Source organism: Nannizzia gypsea, genomic scaffold (assembly GCF_000150975.2).
Source record: "Nannizzia gypsea CBS 118893 supercont1.1 genomic scaffold, whole genome shotgun sequence".
Taxonomy (NCBI): domain Eukaryota; kingdom Fungi; phylum Ascomycota; class Eurotiomycetes; order Onygenales; family Arthrodermataceae; genus Nannizzia; species Nannizzia gypsea.
Genome location: NW_003345201.1, coordinates 876374 through 899563, shown reverse-complemented (window position 1 = coordinate 899563; position 23190 = coordinate 876374). Strand labels below are relative to the sequence as shown.

General features: G+C 47.0%; 9 protein-coding genes across 9 annotated transcripts; 3 read left to right on the top strand and 6 right to left on the bottom strand.

The window, feature by feature from the left end:
• Positions 1 to 329: 329 nt before the first annotated feature.
• On the bottom strand, positions 330 to 3241 carry MGYG_00327 (hypothetical protein; the record flags this gene model as incomplete). The annotated part of the gene is made up of 5 exons (XM_003176190.1): positions 330 to 1231; positions 1293 to 1936; positions 1983 to 2098; positions 2161 to 2178; positions 2447 to 3241. The coding sequence occupies 5 exons, from the start codon at positions 3239 to 3241 to the stop codon at positions 330 to 332; spliced, it is 2475 nt and encodes an 824-aa protein (XP_003176238.1).
• Positions 3242 to 4158: 917 nt separating this feature from the next.
• Positions 4159 to 4503, top strand: MGYG_00326 (hypothetical protein; the record flags this gene model as incomplete). The annotated part of the gene is made up of 2 exons (XM_003176189.1): positions 4159 to 4165; positions 4223 to 4503. The coding sequence occupies 2 exons, from the start codon at positions 4159 to 4161 to the stop codon at positions 4501 to 4503; spliced, it is 288 nt and encodes a 95-aa protein (XP_003176237.1).
• A 601-nt stretch (positions 4504 to 5104) lies between these two features.
• Positions 5105 to 6387, bottom strand: MGYG_00325 (hypothetical protein; the record flags this gene model as incomplete). Its single annotated transcript, XM_003176188.1, has 3 exons — positions 5105 to 5539; positions 5759 to 6013; positions 6091 to 6387. 3 exons carry the CDS (start codon positions 6385 to 6387, stop codon positions 5105 to 5107), a joined length of 987 nt encoding a protein of 328 aa, XP_003176236.1.
• A 281-nt stretch (positions 6388 to 6668) lies between these two features.
• Positions 6669 to 8938, top strand: MGYG_00324 (hypothetical protein; the record flags this gene model as incomplete). Its single annotated transcript, XM_003176187.1, has 2 exons — positions 6669 to 7348; positions 7414 to 8938. 2 exons carry the CDS (start codon positions 6669 to 6671, stop codon positions 8936 to 8938), a joined length of 2205 nt encoding a protein of 734 aa, XP_003176235.1.
• Positions 8939 to 9754: 816 nt separating this feature from the next.
• MGYG_00323 (hypothetical protein) lies at positions 9755 to 10302 on the bottom strand (the record flags this gene model as incomplete). Its single annotated transcript, XM_003176186.1, has 2 exons — positions 9755 to 10048; positions 10111 to 10302. 2 exons carry the CDS (start codon positions 10300 to 10302, stop codon positions 9755 to 9757), a joined length of 486 nt encoding a protein of 161 aa, XP_003176234.1.
• A 268-nt stretch (positions 10303 to 10570) lies between these two features.
• On the top strand, positions 10571 to 14175 carry MGYG_00322 (pre-mRNA-splicing factor ATP-dependent RNA helicase PRP43; the record flags this gene model as incomplete). Its single annotated transcript, XM_003176185.1, has 2 exons — positions 10571 to 10777; positions 10834 to 14175. The coding sequence occupies 2 exons, from the start codon at positions 10571 to 10573 to the stop codon at positions 14173 to 14175; spliced, it is 3549 nt and encodes a 1182-aa protein (XP_003176233.1).
• A 272-nt stretch (positions 14176 to 14447) lies between these two features.
• On the bottom strand, positions 14448 to 15194 carry MGYG_00321 (pre-mRNA-splicing factor cwc21; the record flags this gene model as incomplete). Its single annotated transcript, XM_003176184.1, has 1 exon — positions 14448 to 15194. The coding sequence occupies one exon, from the start codon at positions 15192 to 15194 to the stop codon at positions 14448 to 14450; it is 747 nt and encodes a 248-aa protein (XP_003176232.1).
• Positions 15195 to 15728: 534 nt separating this feature from the next.
• Positions 15729 to 19136, bottom strand: MGYG_00320 (GPI ethanolamine phosphate transferase 3; the record flags this gene model as incomplete). Its single annotated transcript, XM_003176183.1, has 2 exons — positions 15729 to 18771; positions 18844 to 19136. 2 exons carry the CDS (start codon positions 19134 to 19136, stop codon positions 15729 to 15731), a joined length of 3336 nt encoding a protein of 1111 aa, XP_003176231.1.
• Positions 19137 to 20204: 1068 nt separating this feature from the next.
• Positions 20205 to 20729, bottom strand: MGYG_00319 (hypothetical protein; the record flags this gene model as incomplete). Its single annotated transcript, XM_003176182.1, has 1 exon — positions 20205 to 20729. The coding sequence occupies one exon, from the start codon at positions 20727 to 20729 to the stop codon at positions 20205 to 20207; it is 525 nt and encodes a 174-aa protein (XP_003176230.1).
• Between the last annotated feature and the right edge of the window lie 2461 nt (positions 20730 to 23190).

Here is a 23190-nt window from a genome sequence, read left to right as displayed (position 1 = left end):
CTTTAAAGGAGTTGGATTACTTGGTGGTTAATTGTCGGTCCTGTTTACTTGCATTCGAGCGATGTCCTTGACAAGCGTGGACTCAGCTATCTGTATATATGCTCTGATGGAAGGAATGCGCATTGCTTATATTCCTCAGTCGCCTTTCTAATCATACAAATAACAACCAATATGTCGTATGTGACATTCCTGCCATGAGTTGGCGCTTTTATACACAGGAACAAGTGTATTTACTATAACTGCCTCTTCCCCTGAAACACGCCACTCTACCCATAAGGCCGACATGCTTTCAACGCCATACTCGCCGTGTTAAATAACATGCATTATATCTAGACATATTTCTTCGACGCACCACCATTGGTGTTTGTATTTCCATTCCCGTTCCCATCGGGCCTGTTCATTTTCAACGCCGGCGGTAACGCCTCCAGCTTTCTATCTGCCTTGGCCCTCAATGCCTGGGCCTCTGCAGATTTTCCTTGTCGATCCAGCGTTTCAGCTAACAGATCATCCGTAACGCTCATCCATAACTTATCATCTGCCTTTCTTGCCATGGCTCTAGCAGCCATAGCGCTCTTCTCAGATTGTTCGCCAATCACGCCCCGGAAATACTTCCAGCTCATGAATGTTAGGGCGACGCAGGTTATTTGACTGTTTTGGATTGCCGTCGCGGCTTGCAGTGCCTGGTGAAGATCACGTTTCGTCTGGATTGTAGATTCCGTATGCACGGTGGCACTTATAAGAGAATGCGCTGCCCGGATATACTTGTTTGGGCTGCTTTGACAATGCGGACCGACAATGCTCAGCGTTTCCGAGGCAAGCGAGTGATCTGTTTTTGAAGGATCCCTCAAAAGGAGTACGAGATTCAAGTTCGCTAAGATTATGATATCACGATGTGGATTGCTTCGTGGAACTTTGTTGGTGGCCCGCGACAGAGAGAATATGGGCTGCCGGAGAGTGCCCATTGCTGCTTCAATGTCGCCGATTGCTTGGTATATAATACCGCGTGCATATTCAGCCAGACATATAATATCATCGCTTACCGAGTCTCCGAGTTCGGCCAGCGTACTCCTAACTTCTTTAAGCGTCTTATTTGCCATTCGCCACTCGGATCGAGAGCAAAAGAGAAACACCTGCTGGAGGAGCATGTTGCAGTAAAGGCGTCTCCTCCAGCAAATTCGAGAAGAGGAAGCAACTAACGACTCGGAGATTCCCTGGGGTGATGATAGACCAGCTAGAAGATCCATTAGCAATAATCCGACGTCAACTCGGCTACAAATAAATATAAAGCTTACCCTTCATCATGCCCAAACCTTCCTCAAGATATTTCTCCGCCTTATGACCGTCCTGCGAATTCTTTGCGCTCAAGGTGACGGAGCTTAGGAAATAGCAAAGTGCATAGAGGTCATGCTCAGGAAGCCAGTTCATTGTTAATTCAAATATATGGCCGTCATTTTGAGGCTCTCGAGACGAGGTTGATTTCAGAGTCCCAGTGGTCAGGGGGAGAGCGAACGATCCGTCGTCTTTCCACTTTGGATTATGAATGTCCTGGTCCATTGATCTCTGCATTTCCTTGAGTTTTTGGCTAGATTGATTTGTATCGTACTCAAGGATGCTGCAACATATATCTACCATTTGGATGACAGAGTTAAGTTGGGGTATACCACGGATTTCAGGATCCAGCTGGCGACTTCGGGCTGTAGCAATTGCTCGCTGTGCGTGCTCAATGGAATCTGCATTTGTGGACTGCTGAAGATGGATCAATGCCTCAAGAACGGCGGCAATAACCGAAACTGCTTTATCGCCGCACGATGCCGCCAACGACGATATTTTTTGAAGGTTATGCAATGCACCCACCAAATCCTGGTGTGGTGGTGGTGAGAGTGATATTGATGCCCTTAGTAGACGAAATGCATACTCCCAGCCAGTATGTCGATACCTACTTAAGTTAGATGAGACTTCAATCTAGATCAAACTAGACTTACGTTTCTATGTCATGAATCACACCGTCAACTGTCTTCATTGCGGCTCTTGGGTTGGATTTGGACACTATTCGGCACAGTAATTGCTGCATTCCATATTTGAGATCAAACATCCTATTCTATACAATACTCCTGTAAGCTTAATCCATTTATTGTGTCGCCATAAACGTGGACTACACACCCGTTCACATAGATCAATCTATATATTATTAGCGCTTCATGAACGGAGAAAAACCGGGGGTTTAAGCATATATTAGGATTCAGGCGAAAGCATACCCCTTTGCTTAATATTGTCTCGGCTTCTGTGTCGTTATTCGTCTCCTCATACAGTATCTTAGCAAAGCGCAAGGTCACAAGTGCTTCTGTTTGAGGAGCCAGCCTCCAATTCTATAGGTGTCAGCATGTACAGTTGGTTCTACTCTAGATTTTTTCTGTCACCGCAGTCAGCAGCACAGTGCAAGACAAACCTTCAGCAGTGCCTCCATACATCTCAAACCTGAGGCGATCAGTTTGTAATATTGTTCCATCTCTTGCGCATCCTGGGAAACTGCGATTAAAGTAGCTTGGCTATGGGCAGCATCAAGATACTCATCAGCGAGAGCCAGAAGCAAAACCTGGTAGTCCACAGATGGCTTGGTATTATCATGTCCTCCGTGCTTCTGCTGTTGTGACAATTTTGACCCCATCATCTGTGGTGATGGCCGAGCTTGAGGTTGGGCAGTTGGTGTCCTGGTCCCTTTTGGTATATGATGATTATTCCGTATTGTTGGGCTTGCTTGTGTAGGAAACTGCGAGTATCTTTGGGTCTGTGGTAAACTCTGTACTTGAGGAGAAATTGGCTGTGGAACTTGTCGTTGAGGTACTGGCTGAAGAGGTCGAGGAGGGACTTGAGTCTGGGAATGGGGCGGTAGCGTCACTGGGTATAGTGAATGTGGAGAGACGTATGAGTCGGGGTGTCGATTTGGTACCGCAAATGGCGAGCCTGGGGCACCGGAAACCCCTCCATATTGGAAGCCCGTGTGCGGTGGAGCGGAATAATGGGGAGGAATTTGCTGCGAGATAGCGGGGGTCGTGAAATCATGCGGCCGTAAAGGGGGTTGTAGTAGCGGACTTTGTGCTAAGTGAGGAGGGTATGCTGGAATTACAACCTGTGGGTAGAACTGCGGAGAATGATGGTAGGATTGCTGCGGAGGCGTTGCTGGCGGATATGGCTGCCGCGGTGATTGGGACGGCGGATATTGGCCATTCTGCCTATAAGCCATGGCTTACAGCCAAAAGCCTGTGTATAGCTCAGGGCTCCGCGATATTAAAAAAATCCGAACCGCGCTTAACCCATCGTCCAAAGACTTGCTCCCAAAGTCGCGCTCTCCCATGTATAATTTCCACTAGACGTGAAGGAGTAGCATCACGTGACCGGATATTTAAAATATCTTGGCATTTGCTTATGTCAGAATTTTAACTTAAAAAAGACGACCAGCTTGCCGAGCCGCAAGATATCAACATCGCCAACAACGACGGAGAACTTCGGACATACAGAGGGTCCGGAAAAGTCACTTTGTGAAGTAAAGAGCGTGTTAGTTAATACGTATTTCGGCGATAGTTTATGCTTGTGGATAACCTAAGTGATGGCATTAATCGTGATACTCCACATTAAGTTCAACGGCCAACAAGAGCCGCTAGAAAATACCCCGAGCCTCAAGAATAATATCCTTTGAGAATGAAAAACAGCAGCAAAGAAAGAGTGGAAATCATTATATTTGAACTACTACAAACAAATGAGGTCAATTCAAAGCCCCAAGGACAAAAAGGTTTCATTATTTATTTCATTGTCACTCAATGCCCATTGTTTCAACTTCACATTTCACATGGCACCTTCCTTTTAAATAAACCTTCCTAGCTGTTTTTGAGGGCTTACAAAGTTCTGTGTGAATTATATAAGGATAACGCCAGCAACATATTCTTCCTTAGTAGTCACACATTTACCAACAGCTACTTCGAGAGTCTTAACTATTCCACGACCATTCACAGAATTCAATAGCCATATAAGGACGCACAAGAGAACGAGCATAAGTGCATTTTTTTCTTCTCCATCTTCATACAGCTTCTCTACTAGAAAGCTCCCTTGGTAACTTTCTTACCCACCGAAAAACAGAGCTGTAGTTGTCTACCGGCTGCCAGGATGTCTTGTATGCTATTCCTATCTTTACATCTGATACCACTGTCGAAGCTAACATTTGACTAAGCTTCCGAACTAGTCGATATTACAGGACTAGATAAAGTCAAGTTGATGTTGGCACTTTACGAAAAAGCATGTCGGAGCATGTACGATGTTGGCCATCTTAGTGCTGAGGAAGCTCGCTGCATGTTCGATAAACAGAAGGGCAATTTCGACTACGTGAATGGTCGTTGTTTCAAGTGTAATCTTAGCGGGGACTTTGTTTCCCCATGGGGTTACGACCGTGACGCAGGCAAGGGGCGGTTCGAGGAGGTGGTTACAGAATTGCGTAAAAACGGCGACTCTTAAGTGCGTGGCCCATTTCATTGTGAAGTGGATAATACATCAAGTTTAAATACTGCAGTCGAGGAATGACATTAGCTGTTTGCATTCGAGAATATTTTCTTTATCTTGTTTAGGACTAGAGATCGGCTTAACATGTGCATTAACGTAGGAGATTCTCTGGTAACATGGAAATATGAGTTATAGTTATAGTATCCGAACTCACTAACACTTACTCCAAGCTAAGCAAAAATACACAAGGCACCCTATAAGAGATCAAACTCTCGATCACCGCCAATTTACACGATTATACGCTCTTACGGCGTAGTAACCAATTATTTTACCTTTTGCTAATGTTATTTGACAGATAGTTGATTGAATACCTAGTTAGTAGTTAGGTATAAAGCAGTTTATTTATATTGAATAAAGTTTTAGATTCTCTCAGGGCCTTGATAGACTCACTTAAATCGAAATACAGTACGGAGTATGCTGCCTAACAAAACGGTAGTTCGCTGTAGTGGTGTAAATAACAAATTATCGACTCGAAGTAGAACGTGATACCTTGCTAGTGAGGAGGATCTAGACTACTTCTTAACGTTGAACAATATAATAGACAGGTTCAAGATATCTAACTTGATTTAACTTCTTGCCGGATAAGTTCCTGAACATGGCGCTTGGCTCCATGGAAATTATCGTGAGTTGTACGCACCAGCTCGGCCGTGACTATTGAGCCTCTTTCGGCCTGGAAGCGTACTCTAGGTGTCTCGCCCTTCTTTTCGGCGATACTAAATACTTCAGCAAGGCGTTCCTCTGTTGTGGCCCAGGTACAGCCGTACGCGTATCGACTGATATATAGCGCCGTTGTTGCGTATAGAGCATAGCCTGTCCATAAAGCCTGTAACCCCAGGGGTATCCAGAGGGATGAGTAGATAAGCCTGACGGGGAAGATTATACCGAGGCCTCTAATTATGGCGACTTGGGCGATTTTACGCCAGCGGCAGCGCTGAGGATGGCCATAGTGTCGAAAGAAGGGCATCACGATAAACTCAGGGCCTTCTATTAACTAAAATCCTTGAATTTTTTGAATAAGAAACAGCTTGCTCTGGTGTTTATCGGGCTTGTCGTTGAGCTTTTTGTCGTTTCTACTATCTCTCGACCATTGTCTCTGCTGTACCGGCTGTTTAGGAGAATTCATCCCTTCACGGGGTATAGTTAGCAAGGCACTGAGGATTTTTATGAGAAGAGGCATCAACCACAGGACCATGAACCCGGATCTCTAGACAATGGCGACAGCGATTGCGGTCAGGATTGCTGTGGCCTCGCTGGCGAGGATCCCAGCTATTGGTCCCCAGGTTACAGCGCCAATATCGCCCTCCACTAATGGGCTGATGTCCTCGCCATCAGCCTGACCAGATGATAGCACTAAATGGCTGACAGTCACTCTCTGGCGGATTTTTCCCTCGTGTTTGCAGTCCTCCGGATGCAGGGGCTTATGCTGCGCCTCCACTAGCCCTGGCATTTGAGACAGGGCTCGAATCTATATTCCGTTACGCGCCCGCCCTTGTTTGCTTGGAGCTTCGCTGCCATAGCCCTCGTACATCTTATAAGTCGCACCGCCATCTGCGAAGAATGTAGTCCCCAGCATATGTCCCAGATTGGCGCCTGGAAGAGTCTATTTTCGAAGAAGGTGTCCATGGTTTGAAGGGCCGCCTTGTGTAATGGGCTGCCTATAGGTAAGAACAGCGCCAGTTTCCACATATTCCATGGCCTCACGTTATTATACGCACGCTGCGGCCAAAGCACACGATGGAAGAAGGAGTCACTTGCAACCTCAGTACCGATGTAGCCGATCAATGTGCCCAGCGCACTCAAGACGCTGCTGATTGGAATTTTATTATGCTCCTGAAACATTGCGAAGGTGTCGTGAACGTTAGACTCCGGTGTTGGCTTCGGGTTGATTGGAAAGGGGGCTGTTTGGAAATGGGGGCCAAAATAGCCTTGCAATGATCCGGGAAGCCATGCTTTATATCAAAAATTCATGCAGATATAAGCGCCGGCACGGCATCAGGTGATGTGCTATTGCATGCGTTCATAGAGCTCATTTGTATATATATATATATATATATATATACATATATAATGTTTGCGTCTTGTTATCACCTGTGCGGCTAAGTCAGTGAAGGGTCTTGAATATGAGTCTATACATGAATAAGAGGCAACACGAGAGAGGACGAGAGTGTCTTTCGGATGCAATTTCTGCGTTTGTGTGGAAAAAGCTCAATCGATCGGATAGGTCGACACTCACAAGCCTGGACTCGAACTTTACCGGATCTAAAAGAAGCTGGGAAATTCTGATAGACATCTGCAGGCAGTCACAGTTGAGAAAGCGATTTGTGACTACACTCTCTATGACCCAGGTCAACTCCCTTCGCCTCCTTTTCCTAAGCAAATCAAATATCGTCGGCCGTCCGTGTGTTTCACCAGCCCCTGGGCTAGTACTCGAGCGGCTTTCCCATAGTGAAATGGGATTAATCGAAGCGGACGCTCACAAACTGCGATCAGCCCGGCATTATTCTGCTGAAGCCGTAGCCTATATTCGTCTCCTTGACGATTGTCTAAAGGCCGCCGGTTTGGATGCGTTCTGTCACAACGGAGCTGTATTAAAGGAATACCTGAACCTTGAGCGATATGTACGATCTGACTCCGATACAGGCCCTCTAGGCATCACCCTAGAGCCTGGCGATTGGCTAAGCGTCGAGGCACGAAGGGGCATGCCTCTATACCTCTGGGACGCAGTCGATGGAAAAACAGTTAAAACGGAGTCTCTTGACAGACCGCGATATGTCGTCGTCAGTCACACGTGGGGTAGATGGTAAATATTAAACCTCTCAGACCTAATGTCGTTACATTGCTGGCCACTATTCTGATACTTTTTAGGAAACTAAAGAGCCGTGAAGCAGATATGAGACCTCAAGTACCATGGCTCGTCCCTGAAAACACCCTCTTTCCGGTGCGCGACCTACCTTCCGGGCTCAAAAAGTTGTCCAGTCGGCTTTTAGTTCGATACGTTTGGTTGGACCTCCTTTGTATCCCACAGGATCGCTCCCCAGAGGCAGAATCCGAGTTATCCCGACAGGCAGCAATATTTGGTGGTGCCGTTACTGCTGTTGTTTGGCTAAATACAACTAGTTCATGGGACCTTCTCCAGGATACTGTAATGTGGCTTGCCCTAGACACTATGCAGGAAAAGCTAAAATATATGCTGGAAGGGCTAAGATTCCCGCTATCAGGTATACATGAAAGACAACATCGAATGAAATATCAACTTCCAAAGGCTGCCTTTCAAGAGAAGGTTGAAGGACTAAGGGCCGCGTTGAAATCGAAAGAGAATTCTAGGAGAGGTATCCCGATTGACGATCCCGGATATGTACCACTAAATTGGTTCACCTCACTGTGGACATTACAGGAAGTTTACCTTCGCCCTGATATGATTCTAGCAAACAAGGACTGGGATATCTTTACCATCTATGGCAAAAATCCAGTATCTCTTGAGACCTTACGATATATTAACGTGGATTCCAATGCCCGTTATACCCCTTCCATGCCGGGTTCGGTGCTTTGGCTCTATGGGCTCCTTATAACGGTCCCTAACTTTGATGTTAAGCGCTGCCCGCTCGGTATTCTTAATGAGGGAGGCATTCGCCAGTGCACAAAAAATCGGTCCGAGGCTATTATGTCTGCGGTCGGGTGTGTCAAGTGGCACCGAAAGGCCGCTATGTCCGGTCAATCGCGTAGGAATGAGGAGGAGACAGAGCCACTCGTCCTTGGGCAATACGTGTATGAATTTCTCGATGAAGTTCTGGAAAAATATGGGTTTATCTTTTTTGGCTTCCGGTATACCGCTCATTGCCAATTAGTCGGCGTGTTGGAGTCCGGGAAGCCTATGGGAACAATTCTCCCATTCGAGACGGCAGATCGCTTTGTATCTACTCCGGGCAAGGAAATATGGCATCCAGACTTAGACTCTATCCCACACCCATCAGTCGCCAGCTGGAAACTTCTTCGAGACGGGAGTGTTAAGATTGATCAAGTTGGTATATGGTGTCAAACCCCACTTGGCGGAGCCTATACGGGTATAAAAGATTCCTACAATCCTGATTGTTATAAGACTGAGATCGTTGCCGCAGTCCCGGATTGGCGCACAAGGCCTCCCACGGAGAAGTATCGGGTAAAAAGAGCCAAAAAGTATCTTCACGAATGGATGATGGAGACTTGGACTGATGCCTCTAAATATGCTGTTATATTATCAGCTAGCCCTCAACGTGCTCGTGGTTTTATTTTCCTTGAGGTAGGAGTTGATACCAAAACATCAGCGATAATTTTAGCGAAATTAGGGGATTTTTTTCTTGATCATTCGAAAACAGAGATAAAAACAACTAAAGTGAATTGGATAATTTATTAAAATGAATAATTAACATAGTTTTATTTAGTTAATTAACATCTTATATATTAAAACCCTAAAATGAAATAATAATTTATTGTTAAAGCGAAGAAAAGGCTATTACATTCTAAAACGTGAATAACAGTTATATATTATAGATCCCTAAAGAATAGATAAAAATTAGCTAATTAGTTAGAATCCTTATTATTGATTAATTGTAAGCTTTGGAAAGGCTTGCTGATGGTGAGATATAATGTCATTCTTGTACTATGTGTTCTGACACTATGCGTTTGGACGATGTGACTAAGTGATGTTGATAACTAAGTGTGATGACTAAGTACATTAATATAAGGAATATGAGAAGTGTGGTGACACAAGCCTAACCCTACAAATATATAGAGGCAATTATATATAAGGGGGATTTCTAGATATAAACATTTAATAAGTGTGAATGAGAACTAAACATTACACGTGATTTATCTCGAAATTTAGCCGAATTTAATAGCTAGTATTTATTGTACGAAGAGACTAGCAGCTAGAAATATAAAAAGAAAGCATTAAAACAGTCCACTAGTTTTTGTCTAAAAGCAGTGGGAATCTTGATACAATTACTACCACCATGACAACATAAATTACCTATTTGGAACACCGATATAATAGTCATCCGAATACAACTTGTGCCGATTTAGAGAGCCGACCTTTCACGAATGGGCATCACACCTATCTTTCCGTTTGTTGTCATGAAATCGAAGATGTAATCTCCAAATATGTTGTACCCAATGGGACGGATTTTCTATGCGTCAATAATCCATTGCACTACCCATAATGCCTTGTGGTTTATAAGCACTGCAGAACAAGATCGACGATACCTAGATATATATCCCGATCAACGTCGGGGGTTTCTAGACCAAGCCCCACAACCAATAGCCTCTTCTCTTCAGGGGTTTTTGTGGTTATTGCCGTCGCAATTTGACAAGCATAAAGCTGTCCAATAACCTCCCAGTCACCAGATCGTCCACCGAGTATAGGAGTAGCATTAAATTCCGGACGAGGTAGGAGAGCATCTTCCTGGTTGCTGCTCAATGTCTGGAAGCCAACTGTTGGATCAGGGTTTTCCATCGGCACATGAAGCTGTAACCACCATTAGAACAACTGCTGCCAATAACTGCATTCTTTCTAGGAACGTAGCTTACCCATTGTGCTAAACGCCCGTTTTGTGTGATGGTCACCAGTATTCGGTCTTGAAATGATACGACCATGACATCTGTTTGCTGCCCCCCAACGACGCCCGCGGCCTGTTTCGTAGAAGCAGGATACGGAGCATTCTCCAAACCCAGCATTATCGGGTGCACACCCCCAGGCTTGACTTGGGCTTCTGAGGACATTTTGCACCAACTCGACTACTTTAACTGCCCTCAAGTTGCAACTGAAGTTGACGGAAGGTCGAATGAAATTGTTGACATCAAAAGCGGCATGTTTGCTTATTTTGCACTGAGGCTCAATGTATTAGATCATCAGGCTCAACTTTATCGCTCTTATCTTCACCGCCTTTGGTGTGGCAGAATTATTTAATTTTTTGTAGTTTCGAGCTTCGAATTTTGGTGGAAGACGAAGAACGCGACAGGAGTTGACGAGTAATATCTACTCGTGAAGATGCCAAAATTCGTCCCCCGCCAGCGGAAATACAAAGCTCGGGATAGGCAGAGCCAGCCTAAGCTGCCCCAAGATACCAATGTTGCCGAGGTAGCTCCAGTATCAAAGGAGGAGAAGGAAGAAAAAAGACAAAAGTTGAGAGAGGAATTGAGAGCTCAACAGTCAAAAATATCGGGCAAAAAGCAAAAGCGATTGGATAAGTATATTGTATGATCACGAGTTTGTTCGTATTTTTTCATTATGGTAGCTAACCGCCTCAATAGGATATCAAACTAAGAAAGGATGAGAACCTCACACTTATCGAAAAGCTCGCGAAGTCAAAAGTCGACACAAGCCAGCTTCAGAGCTCCCGTTCATTAGCGCGATCCCATAAACCATCATCCAGAAAGTCGCAATTGCCGTCTGACAATAAACAAGGTGTGCCGAGCTTAGATCAGCGTGAGTTTGAGAGCTCTGGGTCCGACGAGGACCTTCCTTCATCACGGTCTCATATAAATGTCCGGGGGGACGGGGACACACCCGCAAATACCGCAGTTGGAAGTGGTCTGAAGCGGCCATTGGAAATTGGCGAGGATGGGCGTCCTATCATAAAGCGGCGAAAGAGGGCGTCAAAAGCAAGAGCAATCGAAATCCAAGAACCGGTATGGGAGGGTTTTGATTCAGAACCTGAGTCTAACGCTGATGAAGAAGAAGGAGACCCAGAGTTAAACTCACTTAGTGGCAGCGATGAATCCGACGAAGAATCTAATTCAGACTTAGAAAACGAAGAAAATTCGTCATCTGATAGCGAAGCTGAGCCTGAGAGGAAAATTAAGCCTCGCCAATCTGCATTTAAATCATGGGCGGTACAGCAAATTAATGAAGCCGCAGGATTCACTCCAGATAACGCTACTGCCCCCGTGCTTCCCCCTCAAGAAGCCAAGGGGTTCAAGCCGAGGAATACGGCGGAAGAGGAGGAACCACTTCCACAAGAACTGAGGGTGACAAATGGAGACTCGGGTAGGAAGTCATTCGCTATTCAGATAAACAGGCCCGAACATATCCAGAGCGCTCGCTTGAATCTTCCAGTCGTTGGAGAAGAGCAGAAGATAATGGAAGCCATCCATAATAACCCTTGTGTGGTCATTTGGGGAGCAACAGGAAGTGGAAAAACTACTCAACTTCCTCAATTTCTTTTTGAAGCCGGCTATGGAAGCCCTGATAGCCCGAATCCCGGAATGATCGGTATTACTCAACCAAGGCGAGTAGCTGCTGTCAGTATGGCAAAGCGCGTCGGCGAAGAGCTCGCTCAATACTCGGACAGGGTATCATACCAAATCCGGTTTGATACATCAGTTACATCAAAGACTGCAATCAAATTCATGACAGATGGTGTCCTAATCAGAGAGGTGGCACAAGATTTTTCTCTCTCGAAATATTCTACAATCATCATTGATGAAGCCCATGAAAGGAGTGTTAATACCGATTTACTAATTGGCATGGTTAGTCGTATCGTGGATTTACGGAAAACTCTGAGTGCAGAAAATCCGTCTATAAAACCGTTGAAACTAGTCATCATGTCTGCCACTTTACGGACATCTGATTTCCTTCGAAATCCCAACCTCTTTCGCAGCGGAACTCCACCGCTAGTCCAAGCGGAAGGTCGACAATTTCCTGTCACCATTCACTTCTCTCGTCGAACCCATCGAGATTATGTTGAAGAAGCATTTAGGAAAGTTTGTAGGGGCCATCGTAAATTGCCTCCCGGTGGTTTTCTTGTCTTTCTTACGGGACAGAGCGAAATCAAGGACCTTTCAAAGCGGCTTAAAGCTGCACTGAAATCCACGCAGACACCCGGTCGTTCACAGGCCAGGGTTCAGATCCGGCCTTCGGAGGCCTCTGTAGAGGCAGACGATATTGACTTTGGACGTGGGGGCGAGTCAGCTATCACTTTTGAAGGAGAGGATGATTTTGATAGCGATATTGATATTAGGGGTACAGATGAAGAGGAGGAAGATGATGAATTTGATGAAGAGGAGGGTGCTGTGGATTCAAAAACATCCGTCCATGTTCTGCCTCTCTATTCTCAGCTACCAACTACTGAACAACTTCGCATCTTTGAACCGGTACCTGAAGGTTCTCGTCTTATAGTTCTTGCAACCAATGTTGCCGAGACCAGTTTGACAATACCCGGAATCAGATATGTGTTTGACTGTGGGCGATCAAAGGAGAAACAGTACGACCTATCCACTGGTGTCCAGAGTTTCCCAATTGGATGGATCAGCAAAGCGAGTGCAAGTCAGCGTGCTGGACGTGCTGGCCGTACAGGGCCCGGCCATTGCTACCGGCTGTATTCATCTGCGGTCTATGAAGATTCATTTTCAGAGCACACAGAGCCGGAAATACTCCGTACCCCTATCGAGGGAGTTGTTTTGCAAATGAAGCACATGGGTCTTCATCATATCATTAACTTCCCATTCCCTACCCCTCCAGACCGTGTTGGTCTCGCCAAAGCAGAACGTCTTCTTAAGAACCTCGCTGCTTTATCGGCGGATGGCCAGGTTACAGATGCAGGTCAGCATCTTACTCTATTTCCCTTGAGCCCGAGATTTGGCAAAATGCTCCATATCGGCCATCAACATGGCTGTATGCCATATACAATAGCCCTGGTTTCCGCGCTGTCGGTGTCAGAGGTATTTATTCAAGAAAACCAACTTGACTTAAGTTTGACGAGGCCCAAAGCTGCTGAAGAAGACGAGGAAGAAGATAAGGTGTACACGAATGCAGATCGACTTGAGGACGATGCCAGAGAGCAACGCCGAAAAGATTATCAGGGAGCGCAGAGGATATTTAGCAAGTATGATGAAAAGTCTGATGCTATGAAATTCCTTACAGCAGTTTGCGCATATGCGTATGCGCCTAATGGAGACAAGTTCTGCTCTGAAATGTTTTTGCGTCCAAATGCCATGAAAGAGGCGTCACAGCTACGCCGCCAGATATCGAACTTGGTTCGGATTAACAATCCAAACCTGTTGAGCCAATTTGAACTTCGTCTGCGTGAGCCGTCTGACAAACAAATCAGCGCATTGAAGCAAATCACAGCTGCGGGTTTTATTGACCAAGTTGCTATTCGGGCAGATGCTGCTCCAGTTCGCCCTGATATGCCCCGAAAACCAAGGAGAGCCATTGATGTCCCATACCTGACACTGTTTCCGTCACGCGACAACTATTCCTCGGAAATAGAGGACAGGGCAGTTTATATACACCCTTCGTCTGTTCTTGCGAAGCTTTCATTGAACGAACTCCCTCAATATGTTGTGTATTCTCATTTGCAGCAGTCTACACCATCACATATAGGAGACAGTCCGAAAGTCCGTATGTTCCCTCTCACACCCGTAAGCGGTCTTCAATTGTCTGCGCTTGCACAAGGTACGCCGCTGATTGAGTACGGCAAACCAATCGGGAAGGTTGAGAGTCTGGGGGGATTACCTGAAAAACGAGAATGTTGGGTGGTCCCTTCACTCGTTGGAGAATCTGGAAGCACTGGCTGGCCATTACCTGCTAAGAAGGTCATTCAGGTCAAGGATAAGAAACACGGATGGATAATCGACCGATTTGTTCAATAGGGGTTGTCGGGTATATATATCTCCCCTATAGAGATTCCTTTCCTCATGCCATCTTGAGGGCAGCCTTTGTCTGATATGTAGACGATAGATATAAGAAGTTTAATGTCTGATAGCATGTAAAAATATAGGCACTCAAAACAAACAGAAACCCCTTGATTGTTGATATCGTTAGCTAGAAACCCTCAAACACCGACTTCCCAGTATAAAACACTCGTAGCTGGCTCTTATAGTACAGTAATGGTATCAAAATACTCGGCAAGATATCTCCACACCTACCACCGTCGGCCTGAGTCTCTATCAGCATAGCGATCTCTACCTCCTCTTTCACGATCCCCACGACGGCCAGAATCCCAAGGGGTTTCTTCGCCTTCTCCCCGTATGCCAAGGGCCTTTCGTAGCCGTTCACTTTCTTGAATTTTAGCCTCGGCCTGCTCGTGAACTTGGTAGGTTTTAAACTGTTTGCGGCCTTTATAGCCACTTTTCTCCTCATGGCCATTTGGCCGCCGTTGCCTTGAGGGATATGGTTCGTAACCGGATTGGTCTCTGTGTCTCACATCCCGGGAGGGCCCTGGCTTGTGCTTGCCAGCCAACTCATCGTCTAGTTCATTCGTAAGCCTCTCACGGAGCTTATCAAGTCTCTCCTCAATCTCTTCCTCGGTTAACTCGACTCGCCTTCCTCGAGCTTCTGACTTAGAGTCACTTTTCTCAGTATCATCTGAATCCGTCTTATTCTTCGATGCAAGCTTTTTATTCCCTTCTGCGATTTTCTCGTTTTCTTCCTCCAGCCTGTCTCTTTCTTCTATGATCTGAACTTCAATAGCTCTCCTCCGGTCATGTTCGAGAATTTGTTTGTCTGGCTGCCTCTGCTTAAATCCAGCATCGCTGGGGCCATTATCGCCATATGCTGCAGGCGGAACTGCGTAGTTCGGATCGCGGGGTTTTAAGAGAGATAAATTGCGCTGGACATATCCGGACGTTCCACTCCCACGAGGAGTGGTGAGGCCAACATTTGAACTCATTTCTGTGTATTGCAAAGTCGCTCAAGTGGTTGTATTGTCTAAGCGGCTAGTAGTTGAAGAACCAGATCAGGATAGTTAATTAAAGTGCCGGAAATCCCTTCGTAATCAGCGGTGTGACGGGCCGAGCAGATTTTGCCTCACTTATAGACCAGGGTAGTAGAGTACCAAGAGCACCTTTGTATCATGTTCAACCTGCCGTGTTAGTTGGTTGTTGTGCAGTTCAGAATTATTGAGAGCTCTCGTTCAAGAGATAGAGATGTCTTGGCATTTAAGATTACATAATACACTAACCATCGATGTTGGAAGCTTCCCTTAATTTAGATGCCCATGTTGAGCTCATATGATACAGCAAAAAGGACTATTAAATAACATTATATCAGTCAATAAAACCCTGTTTGAAGACAGGAGCGGGCTAGCCAATTAGACCCGTATCAACAGCGTTATGTTTTTAGAGGATGTCTGGGAAATGCGAACAAGTCAAGTCGCATAATCTATATATCCTTTTTATAGATTAAACAGCGTTTATGAGCTGTGTCATGCCCATCCAAAGATTTCTCCCACACTGAGTGTGCTCCATCGTACACCGCCAGCCGCGAGGCAGATAGCCGCAATATCAACAACAGCCAGGATGGCAGCACCCATCATAAATCGCGGGCAGAAGATGCGGTACAACATCAAATGTCTCCTGAGCCAGCCAGCCCACATAGTCGTGGCTAAGCTGATAGTGGCATAGTACAGCATGTGAGTTGCTGTTGCTTGTGCAACGTCACTCAGAAGTTTGTTGGCAGGAGAAGATTGCTTAGAGGCCTTTTGTGGATCGCCCTGCGTTGGGGCTGGGGATGAAGCTGTTGGCATATTGGTCGGGAGCTTGGAGTTTACGCGCGACTCAATCGGCCGTTTCCAGAGAACGGTGAGTGGGACAGCAATGGCGGATAAGATTTGGGGTCCAAACGTATTCAAGGTCACAAGAATAGGGGACCACGGGTACTGGACAGTTTTGAGCGGGATGAACGCAGTCTCCCACTGGATGCTGCTGAGAGTCGCTTGATGGCCCGTTGTGAAATAATGGAACGAGCCTAGGAGCGCGAGAACCACAGGACCTGTCGCAGAGTTGGTAGTAGTAAGATTATTTGTATCCAAAATCTCCATGAGCGAGAGGATTTGCCAGATCTGGAGGCCCACAGCGCCTCCGCCCATTGGCTTCTGAAGCAAAATTATAGCCAGAGTAAAATTGACCAGGAGCAGGAAGTAACGGGTGCCGTATACATTTGCGTAGCCTAGGATTGTTACGGATGTTTTGGCTTCACCGGATTGACTGCTCTGGGGAGTGACGCCAATACTGACACATGGTTTAGCCCACGCAAACGTTGTAGACCCAGCAGCAAACGCGATGGCGAGTACCACCTGAGCCAATATCATACGTGCTGATTTCATATGGTCTTTTTGGATGGCAAACCAGTTCCCGTCATCTGCAGCATCGAGTGTCCAGTATATCGCAACTAAAAGGAGGCCCATTCGAAGTGCGAAACCGATCCAGAAGATAGCCGAGCCTTCGTATGACTTTGTCCCTTGGTAATAGGAACGAATCACAGCTGGGAGAAGCAGAGATAAGAAGAAAGGAATGAGCAATTGCAAAGGGGAAGAGGTGGAGGAATTGTTGGAGGCATAGTAAGTTGACTGGCAGTAAGGCATTTGTTCTTCTCTGCAGAGCTTGGACATCGAGGCAAGCCTTCCCAGCAATACGAAAACAATGGAGTGATAGAACCCGAGGACTCTATCTGCCGTAGCTTGCTGCCTCAATGAAGAAATGGCAGCAAATACACCGAAGGTTGTAAGGAAGAACAGAAGTATCTGATCCTCCCAAATGGTGTAAGAGTTTGAAGCAAACCCAACAGATTGGGCGATGGTGAAAATAAACATTCCCCATCCCCACAGGGATTTTGGCAGAACGGTGCCAACAGTCTTCTGACTTTTGAATATCAGTGAGGCTGCTGATATGACACCGCCTGTAACACACCCAAGTGCTATGCTTTCAGCAATATGCATATCCAACGCGAGGCTGGCCTTTAATATCGCACCACCGCCAATTCCAGCTAAGGAACCATACCCGATTTTCCGGAGCGCAAGGTATGTAATGTCCGTTCGATGACCCCGGATTGCGCGAGCATAGTACAATAGCAATGCCACGCCTGCAACAAGGATGGCGATTCCTTGGGCCATGCTAGGGATATCAAATTTGGCCCACAAGCCCTTACATACAGAGAGTGTAAGACGTTGATACTCCCGGTATGTACTGTAGGTTGCTTGGTAGGCAAGGTCGTCATTCTGCCCAGTGGCATGGATGTTGTTCCAACTTTCCTCGGCATCGGACCACTTTGAAAGCGGGTTTAATGCTTGGACCGCCTCGTTTCCGCGGGCCTTGGAGTACTCATCTTGATATCGTTTGATTTGCGCGGAAGCCAATCGATTAACGGCTGCAAGGTTGCGGAAGTCCTGGCCTGTTTTACCAGCAAAGGCTTCTTCAATTGGAGATCCAAGATTATTAAATGGAATCGGTAGTCCAAGGAGCAGCGACAGGGTAGGAACTAGGTCTATTTGAGGGATTGGACGCTCCTTTGCTGTCATGGGGGGTAGTAGGGTGTTGTCACCCACTCTGCCAAAAACGCCCTTCTTCGAGTACATCCACAGTGCAGCCTCGATTTCATCATCAGATTCGCCGCCATGATCACCTTTGGGGTCCATTCCATGGTCGCCCATTACAACCAGTAGAGTCCGATCATCGATTGTACCCATCACTTTACGGATAAGGCCGTCCATTTCAGCCAGCTTGTCAGCCATCGCAGGGTGGTCTGGCCCATATCTATGACCGGCATGATCCACACCAAGATAATGGCCAATCAACACGTCCCATTTCGATGAGTTGTCTGCATGTAGCAAGGGAAAGATGTGCTCGGTGACTCCATTGTCAACGGTAAAGAGATCCCACACATTAAACGAGTCATATGCGTGTGTAAGTTCTTCTTCAAAGTACCCAGGGAATAGTGCGTGCCAGGTATCGTCCCCTAGATGCACGACACGTTTCCCAGCGGATTTCAATTGCGCAATGATATTATCCTCGTCAATTGCAGTTCCAGCAAAGTTCGATCCCGCATCAATAAACGTGGGTAGTGTACCGGTGGTTAGCCCCTTGAGACGCTGTAAGGTAGTGGTAGGTGGGTCAGCAATGAACGGAAGAAGAAACGCATCATTCGGCGAATTGACCGCGGTATCGTAAAACACGGGGATATTGTTGTGGTACAGACGAGGAGTCTCGCCTTCAGTCATGGTCTTTGGGGGAACGGTGAAGTCGTATCGTAGTGCATCGATGATGATCACCACGGCTTTATCGAATGTCTTGGGATGCCAACAGCCCTTTCCGGCGCCATCTTTGGGAGCGTCGATGCCCAGGTCCGCCGGCGCAATGGCATCGGGAACGTCTTGTAGCGGTAGAACGTCACATTGGGATTTATCTTCTAGCACCAGCCTAGTTAATAAGAACCCTTTGGTAAAGAAGTATATCCCTATTATATGTACAAGGCTATGGCCAGCAGCTTAGCTTCATCCAAATATAAATGGAGCGGAGTTCATTCTTGTTGAGGAACCAACTTACCCGAACCACCCGAGTAACAGCAATATGCCTAGATGCTGGACCTTGAACTCATTCTCCTTCTCCTTGTTCCGCTTATCATCCTGCTCCTTTGCCTTTTTGGCAAGCTCGGACTGGCTCGCTACCGGCTTCTTTGCGCGCAGAGGTTTCTCTCCCGCGGCAGCACGTTTAGCCTCCTCTTCAGCTAAGAGCTTAGCAAACTTGGCTTTTATCTCGCGATATTCGGGGTTGACGTTCGAAGATGAAGGAGAAGGGGTTTCAGCGGCGGTGGCTTTCTGCGAAGTGTTTGGTTTCATGATGGCGCGCGTCAGATCAAACGGGATGGCAGGACCAGCCGGGAGAACTTGAGGGGCCGTTCGGAGGCAGATATTCTGATACAGATGGAATTAATTCATGCCATCCGTCGTTGGCTATGATTTGCTCGAATAGGTTGTAAGGAGCATTGCCCGTTGGTTTCTGGTTGATGCGAAGTCAATTGATGCCGGATTTGCCCCCTTTTTCAAGCCTGATAAGGAACCTCAAGCGAACTGCACACAACGGCCCCGTCGATGCCGGTGGAGAACTTAACCGGCGCAAACAGCTGGCGGTAGGAGTTGGAAACCGCGTGAGAGCTAACAAGGTGGTGTCAATTAACACTTTTTGATAGCTCCAAAGTTTGGGATGTTTTGCCCAAATTTCTATATCACGTGGTTCTACAGAGGCGTGGTGGTGTTAAAAAGCGTAAAAAGAGTAGATAAATTAATTGAATTTACTAAGAAGCATAGCCGAGATACACAAACATTACGATTAACGCAATTAGAGTGCAGAGAAAGGTGGGAGGTTTGCGGGAGAGGGGAAAGAAAAGAGAAGGGGAAGAAAATGAGGTCCAATCTGGGGGGTGCAGGAGCCGTCCTAAGCTTGCAGGCGGCTCCATGACCAAAGAAGTAGAAAAGTTCATCATTCACACCAAATGAAATAGAGAATAGAAATTAAGAGTAGGAAAAAAAGCTAACAAAGGAAGTCAAGGAAACAGTAGAAGGGGTATGCCACAGGGTTACTTACTCACGCCCTTGGAACGTTTCAGGGCATGGTGGGTCATGACAAGGAATATACAGAAACACAGCGATCGGAAGACCCAGACTCGCCATCTCCTCAGCGGGGTGGGAGAGCAGCCGAAGGGAGAGTCGAGCTGGGCCATAAGTATAAAGGGGAAAGGGAAAAAGACGCACACTGCTAGGAACCATAGGTCCGAGAGAGGTCGAAATGAAAAGAAGAATAAAACGCTCAAGCGTCGTAGTTCGTAAAGTAGGAGTGATTCACCGCGCGTGGAAAGAAGAGGAGATCTATAAAATTTTGATTGAAGGTAGGAAACAAGCAGTCATAGTTTATGAATACTGTTTAAGATCTCCTTTTTCTTTCAGGCCGCCTATCCGCTCGAGGTCGAGGGACTGGAATCTCTCGTTGCTGTCAGACTGGTATGGTGGCAGGTCTTCGTTGCATGGCTCGAGACCGACGCTGCCCTTTTCGCCTATTCTGACGACAACGACGCGGCCGGAGGTGCGCTTGCCGGCAGCATCTTCCTCCTCCGGGAAGGTAATGCGAATTTCGGGGACGGGGCTCGAGGGCCGTCCGGACTCCTTCTCATCGACCATGCACTGGCCGTATGCTGTGGTAGTGATGGTGAGACGGCGGCTGTGGGCAGTTTTGTCGTAGAGCGGGAGTTCAGACTGGCGGCGCTCCTGCATGCGGCGGCGTCTGCGGTTGAGGAACATCAGGACACCGACGAGTGCCATAGTGAAGAGGATGATAGCAAGCAGGGCAATCAGGAGGTTGACGAGAGTGGGGTTCAAGTCATTGCTGCCGTTCTCCTTGCCATCACCGCGCTTGAAGATGGCGCGCAAGTTGTCCATGTTGCTTTGCTGTTTGTTGATGCGTGTTCGGCTCGAGTATGTTCGGTAGTAGATACGTATGTGAAAAAAGAGCGACGGTTAAGTGGTCAACGAAGGTATGTATCCTGGCTAGGAACTGTCAGGTTGTTCAGGCAGAGAGTATGCTGTATGTGTGGTCGTAGATCTGTAGGTCGTCAAGTCGAAGATAAAGAGCGGGACAGGTTGGGCGTCTGGTAGAGTAGAGAATGAACGGACAGTGAGGCAGCCAGCAAAAGAATGAATCTGGCAACCCACTTGGGGGGAGTTGGAGGCGGGAGAAGAAGAAGAACAAGTCGAGCTCGAAGCGCCGAGATGTGGTTTTGGTGATGTTGAAGTTCAAGAAAGAAGGAAAAGAAAGAAAGAAAAGAAGAAGAGCGAGGCAGAAAAAAAGGGCGGTGCCAAAAGGGGGAAAAAGGGACAGGGGTAGGCGCCGCTAGTCCGGAAGAAGCCTAGCATAGTACAACAGACCAATGGGAGGGAGGCAAATCCCCGCTCTGCGCTGGTCCCGCAGGAACACCAGCCAATGGCAGTCAAGAAGTGCCTTAAATGCTTAGTCATGGACCCATCAGCTTAAGCCGTTTAAGCATAAAAAAGCAAAAGATAAAAAAAGATCGAAAATAAAATAAATAAAATAATAATAAAGAAGATAAAGAAAAGGAGGAAAACTCCCAGGAATCGCGGGTAGCCGTCGCAGTGTCGAGGTTGGGGTGCCGGGGGAGGGCTTGCCGCCGCGAGGTGGTAGGAGGCGTGCATGGCTGCCCTGCTGGACGTGAAGGAGGGCCATTGGCCTACCTGCCCTGCCAACAACTGCAGGGAAGCGCTGGCGCCATCGAATCACAGCAGAATCACACAAAACAAGTTAAGTTAATGTGACTGCGAACCCTATCAAGACACACCATCCGCTGGCCAGAAATTCATGCTAATATTACGGAGCAATATATTTTCATGCGTCGATGAGTGGGATAACGGCAGAGAACTCTATATGGGCGATGCTGGTTTCATTTTCCGAGATGCCGTCACCACCAGCAACGCATGTGTGCCTCCCGCGGATACACAGAGAGATGAAGAAGTAGTAGAAGATGCAGAGTCTGAGTGACGTGAGAACCGAGTCGGTAAAGGCGGTTTTCCTTGTACTCCGTACGGAGTACGGCTGTTGCTTAATATCACCGCCGGAATGTGGCGTGTTTGAGCGGCAATTGTGCAGTACACGGAGACATGAAACCGGCTCGACTTGGCCTGGGTTGGATACAACTACCACCCTATTTTTCGCCATCCAGCAGAGAAACCTCGCACCGGACAGAGGGATGCAAGTCTTGGGCATCGAAAAATCCAGCAAAAGTTATCCCAGATTGTTTACTAGGAAAAAAAGACAATAGGATAAAAAATGCCTCGTTTTGAGGCCCAAGATATATCCCCCTGCTACGGCTTGCTTTCTCGAGATACAAGAAAGTGCAGTGTCCTGGTTCCGTTCGTCCAGCGGACCAGGCCTGACTACTCCGTAGTTGACAGTGAGTGTCGTTCTAGCCTGCCATCACGCTGGGTCTGGCGGAGGTTTTCTGGCTACGCACAATAGACTATTAAATACTTCCCTGCTCCTTTCACCAAATAGTATCTCGGTATTCCCCCCGATCATCGCGCGTCACCGGGAACCAGGGGCCCGGTTGCATGGAGCCTGTGGGATGCTGGACGGGGAATTCCTATATAGAGATAGATATACGGAGTATATATATATCTCATTCTTTGCCTCCTCACCCAGCAGGGTTATCGCCAGGGATTATTACCGAAAGCTCAGGCCGCTCTCTCTTTCCCCTCCCATGCAAGGGCCGAGTGATCCATGGATTCCAACGGGTTGATAGTCCGAGGCAGCGTCTATCAAGTTCGGAGTATTCCTTTTTGCTTCATAGAAGCCGTGGCTACTCCGTATCTTTGTTCTGATCAAGTACCATTTAGTCACACCTAGTCGCCAGTGTTTTTATTCATTTACAACCTGTAGTGAGGCTAGCTTGCACGTCTCAATTGGAATATATACGGGGTACTCCGTAGCAGTAGTAGATCCTTTGAGGCTGCTTATGTATACAGTAGCGATCTTCCCTTTCTGTACCATCTTGTTCCTAGTTCTTGTCCCAGAGCACCCATTTACCGTGCATTGCATGGAAGAAGTTGGAAGCTAGGCTATCATAGGGCTGCTTCCACTATTTGGATATCATATCTGGCGCCAGGAGACATGCAGTGGAAAGTCTAGAATGTGGTAGTGGTTGTGGTGGTGGTGGCCTTGGAGGAATGGGAGGTTAGACGAGAATACCTGTTTGATACACCATCTACCTTTATACTTTATAGCAATACGAATAATGAGTGGTTATGAAGCTATAGAAGCCGGGCTGAACGCACCTCTTAGACATCGATGGTTTTTGTAGACAGAGTGATAGTGGCATTCACTGGCCAA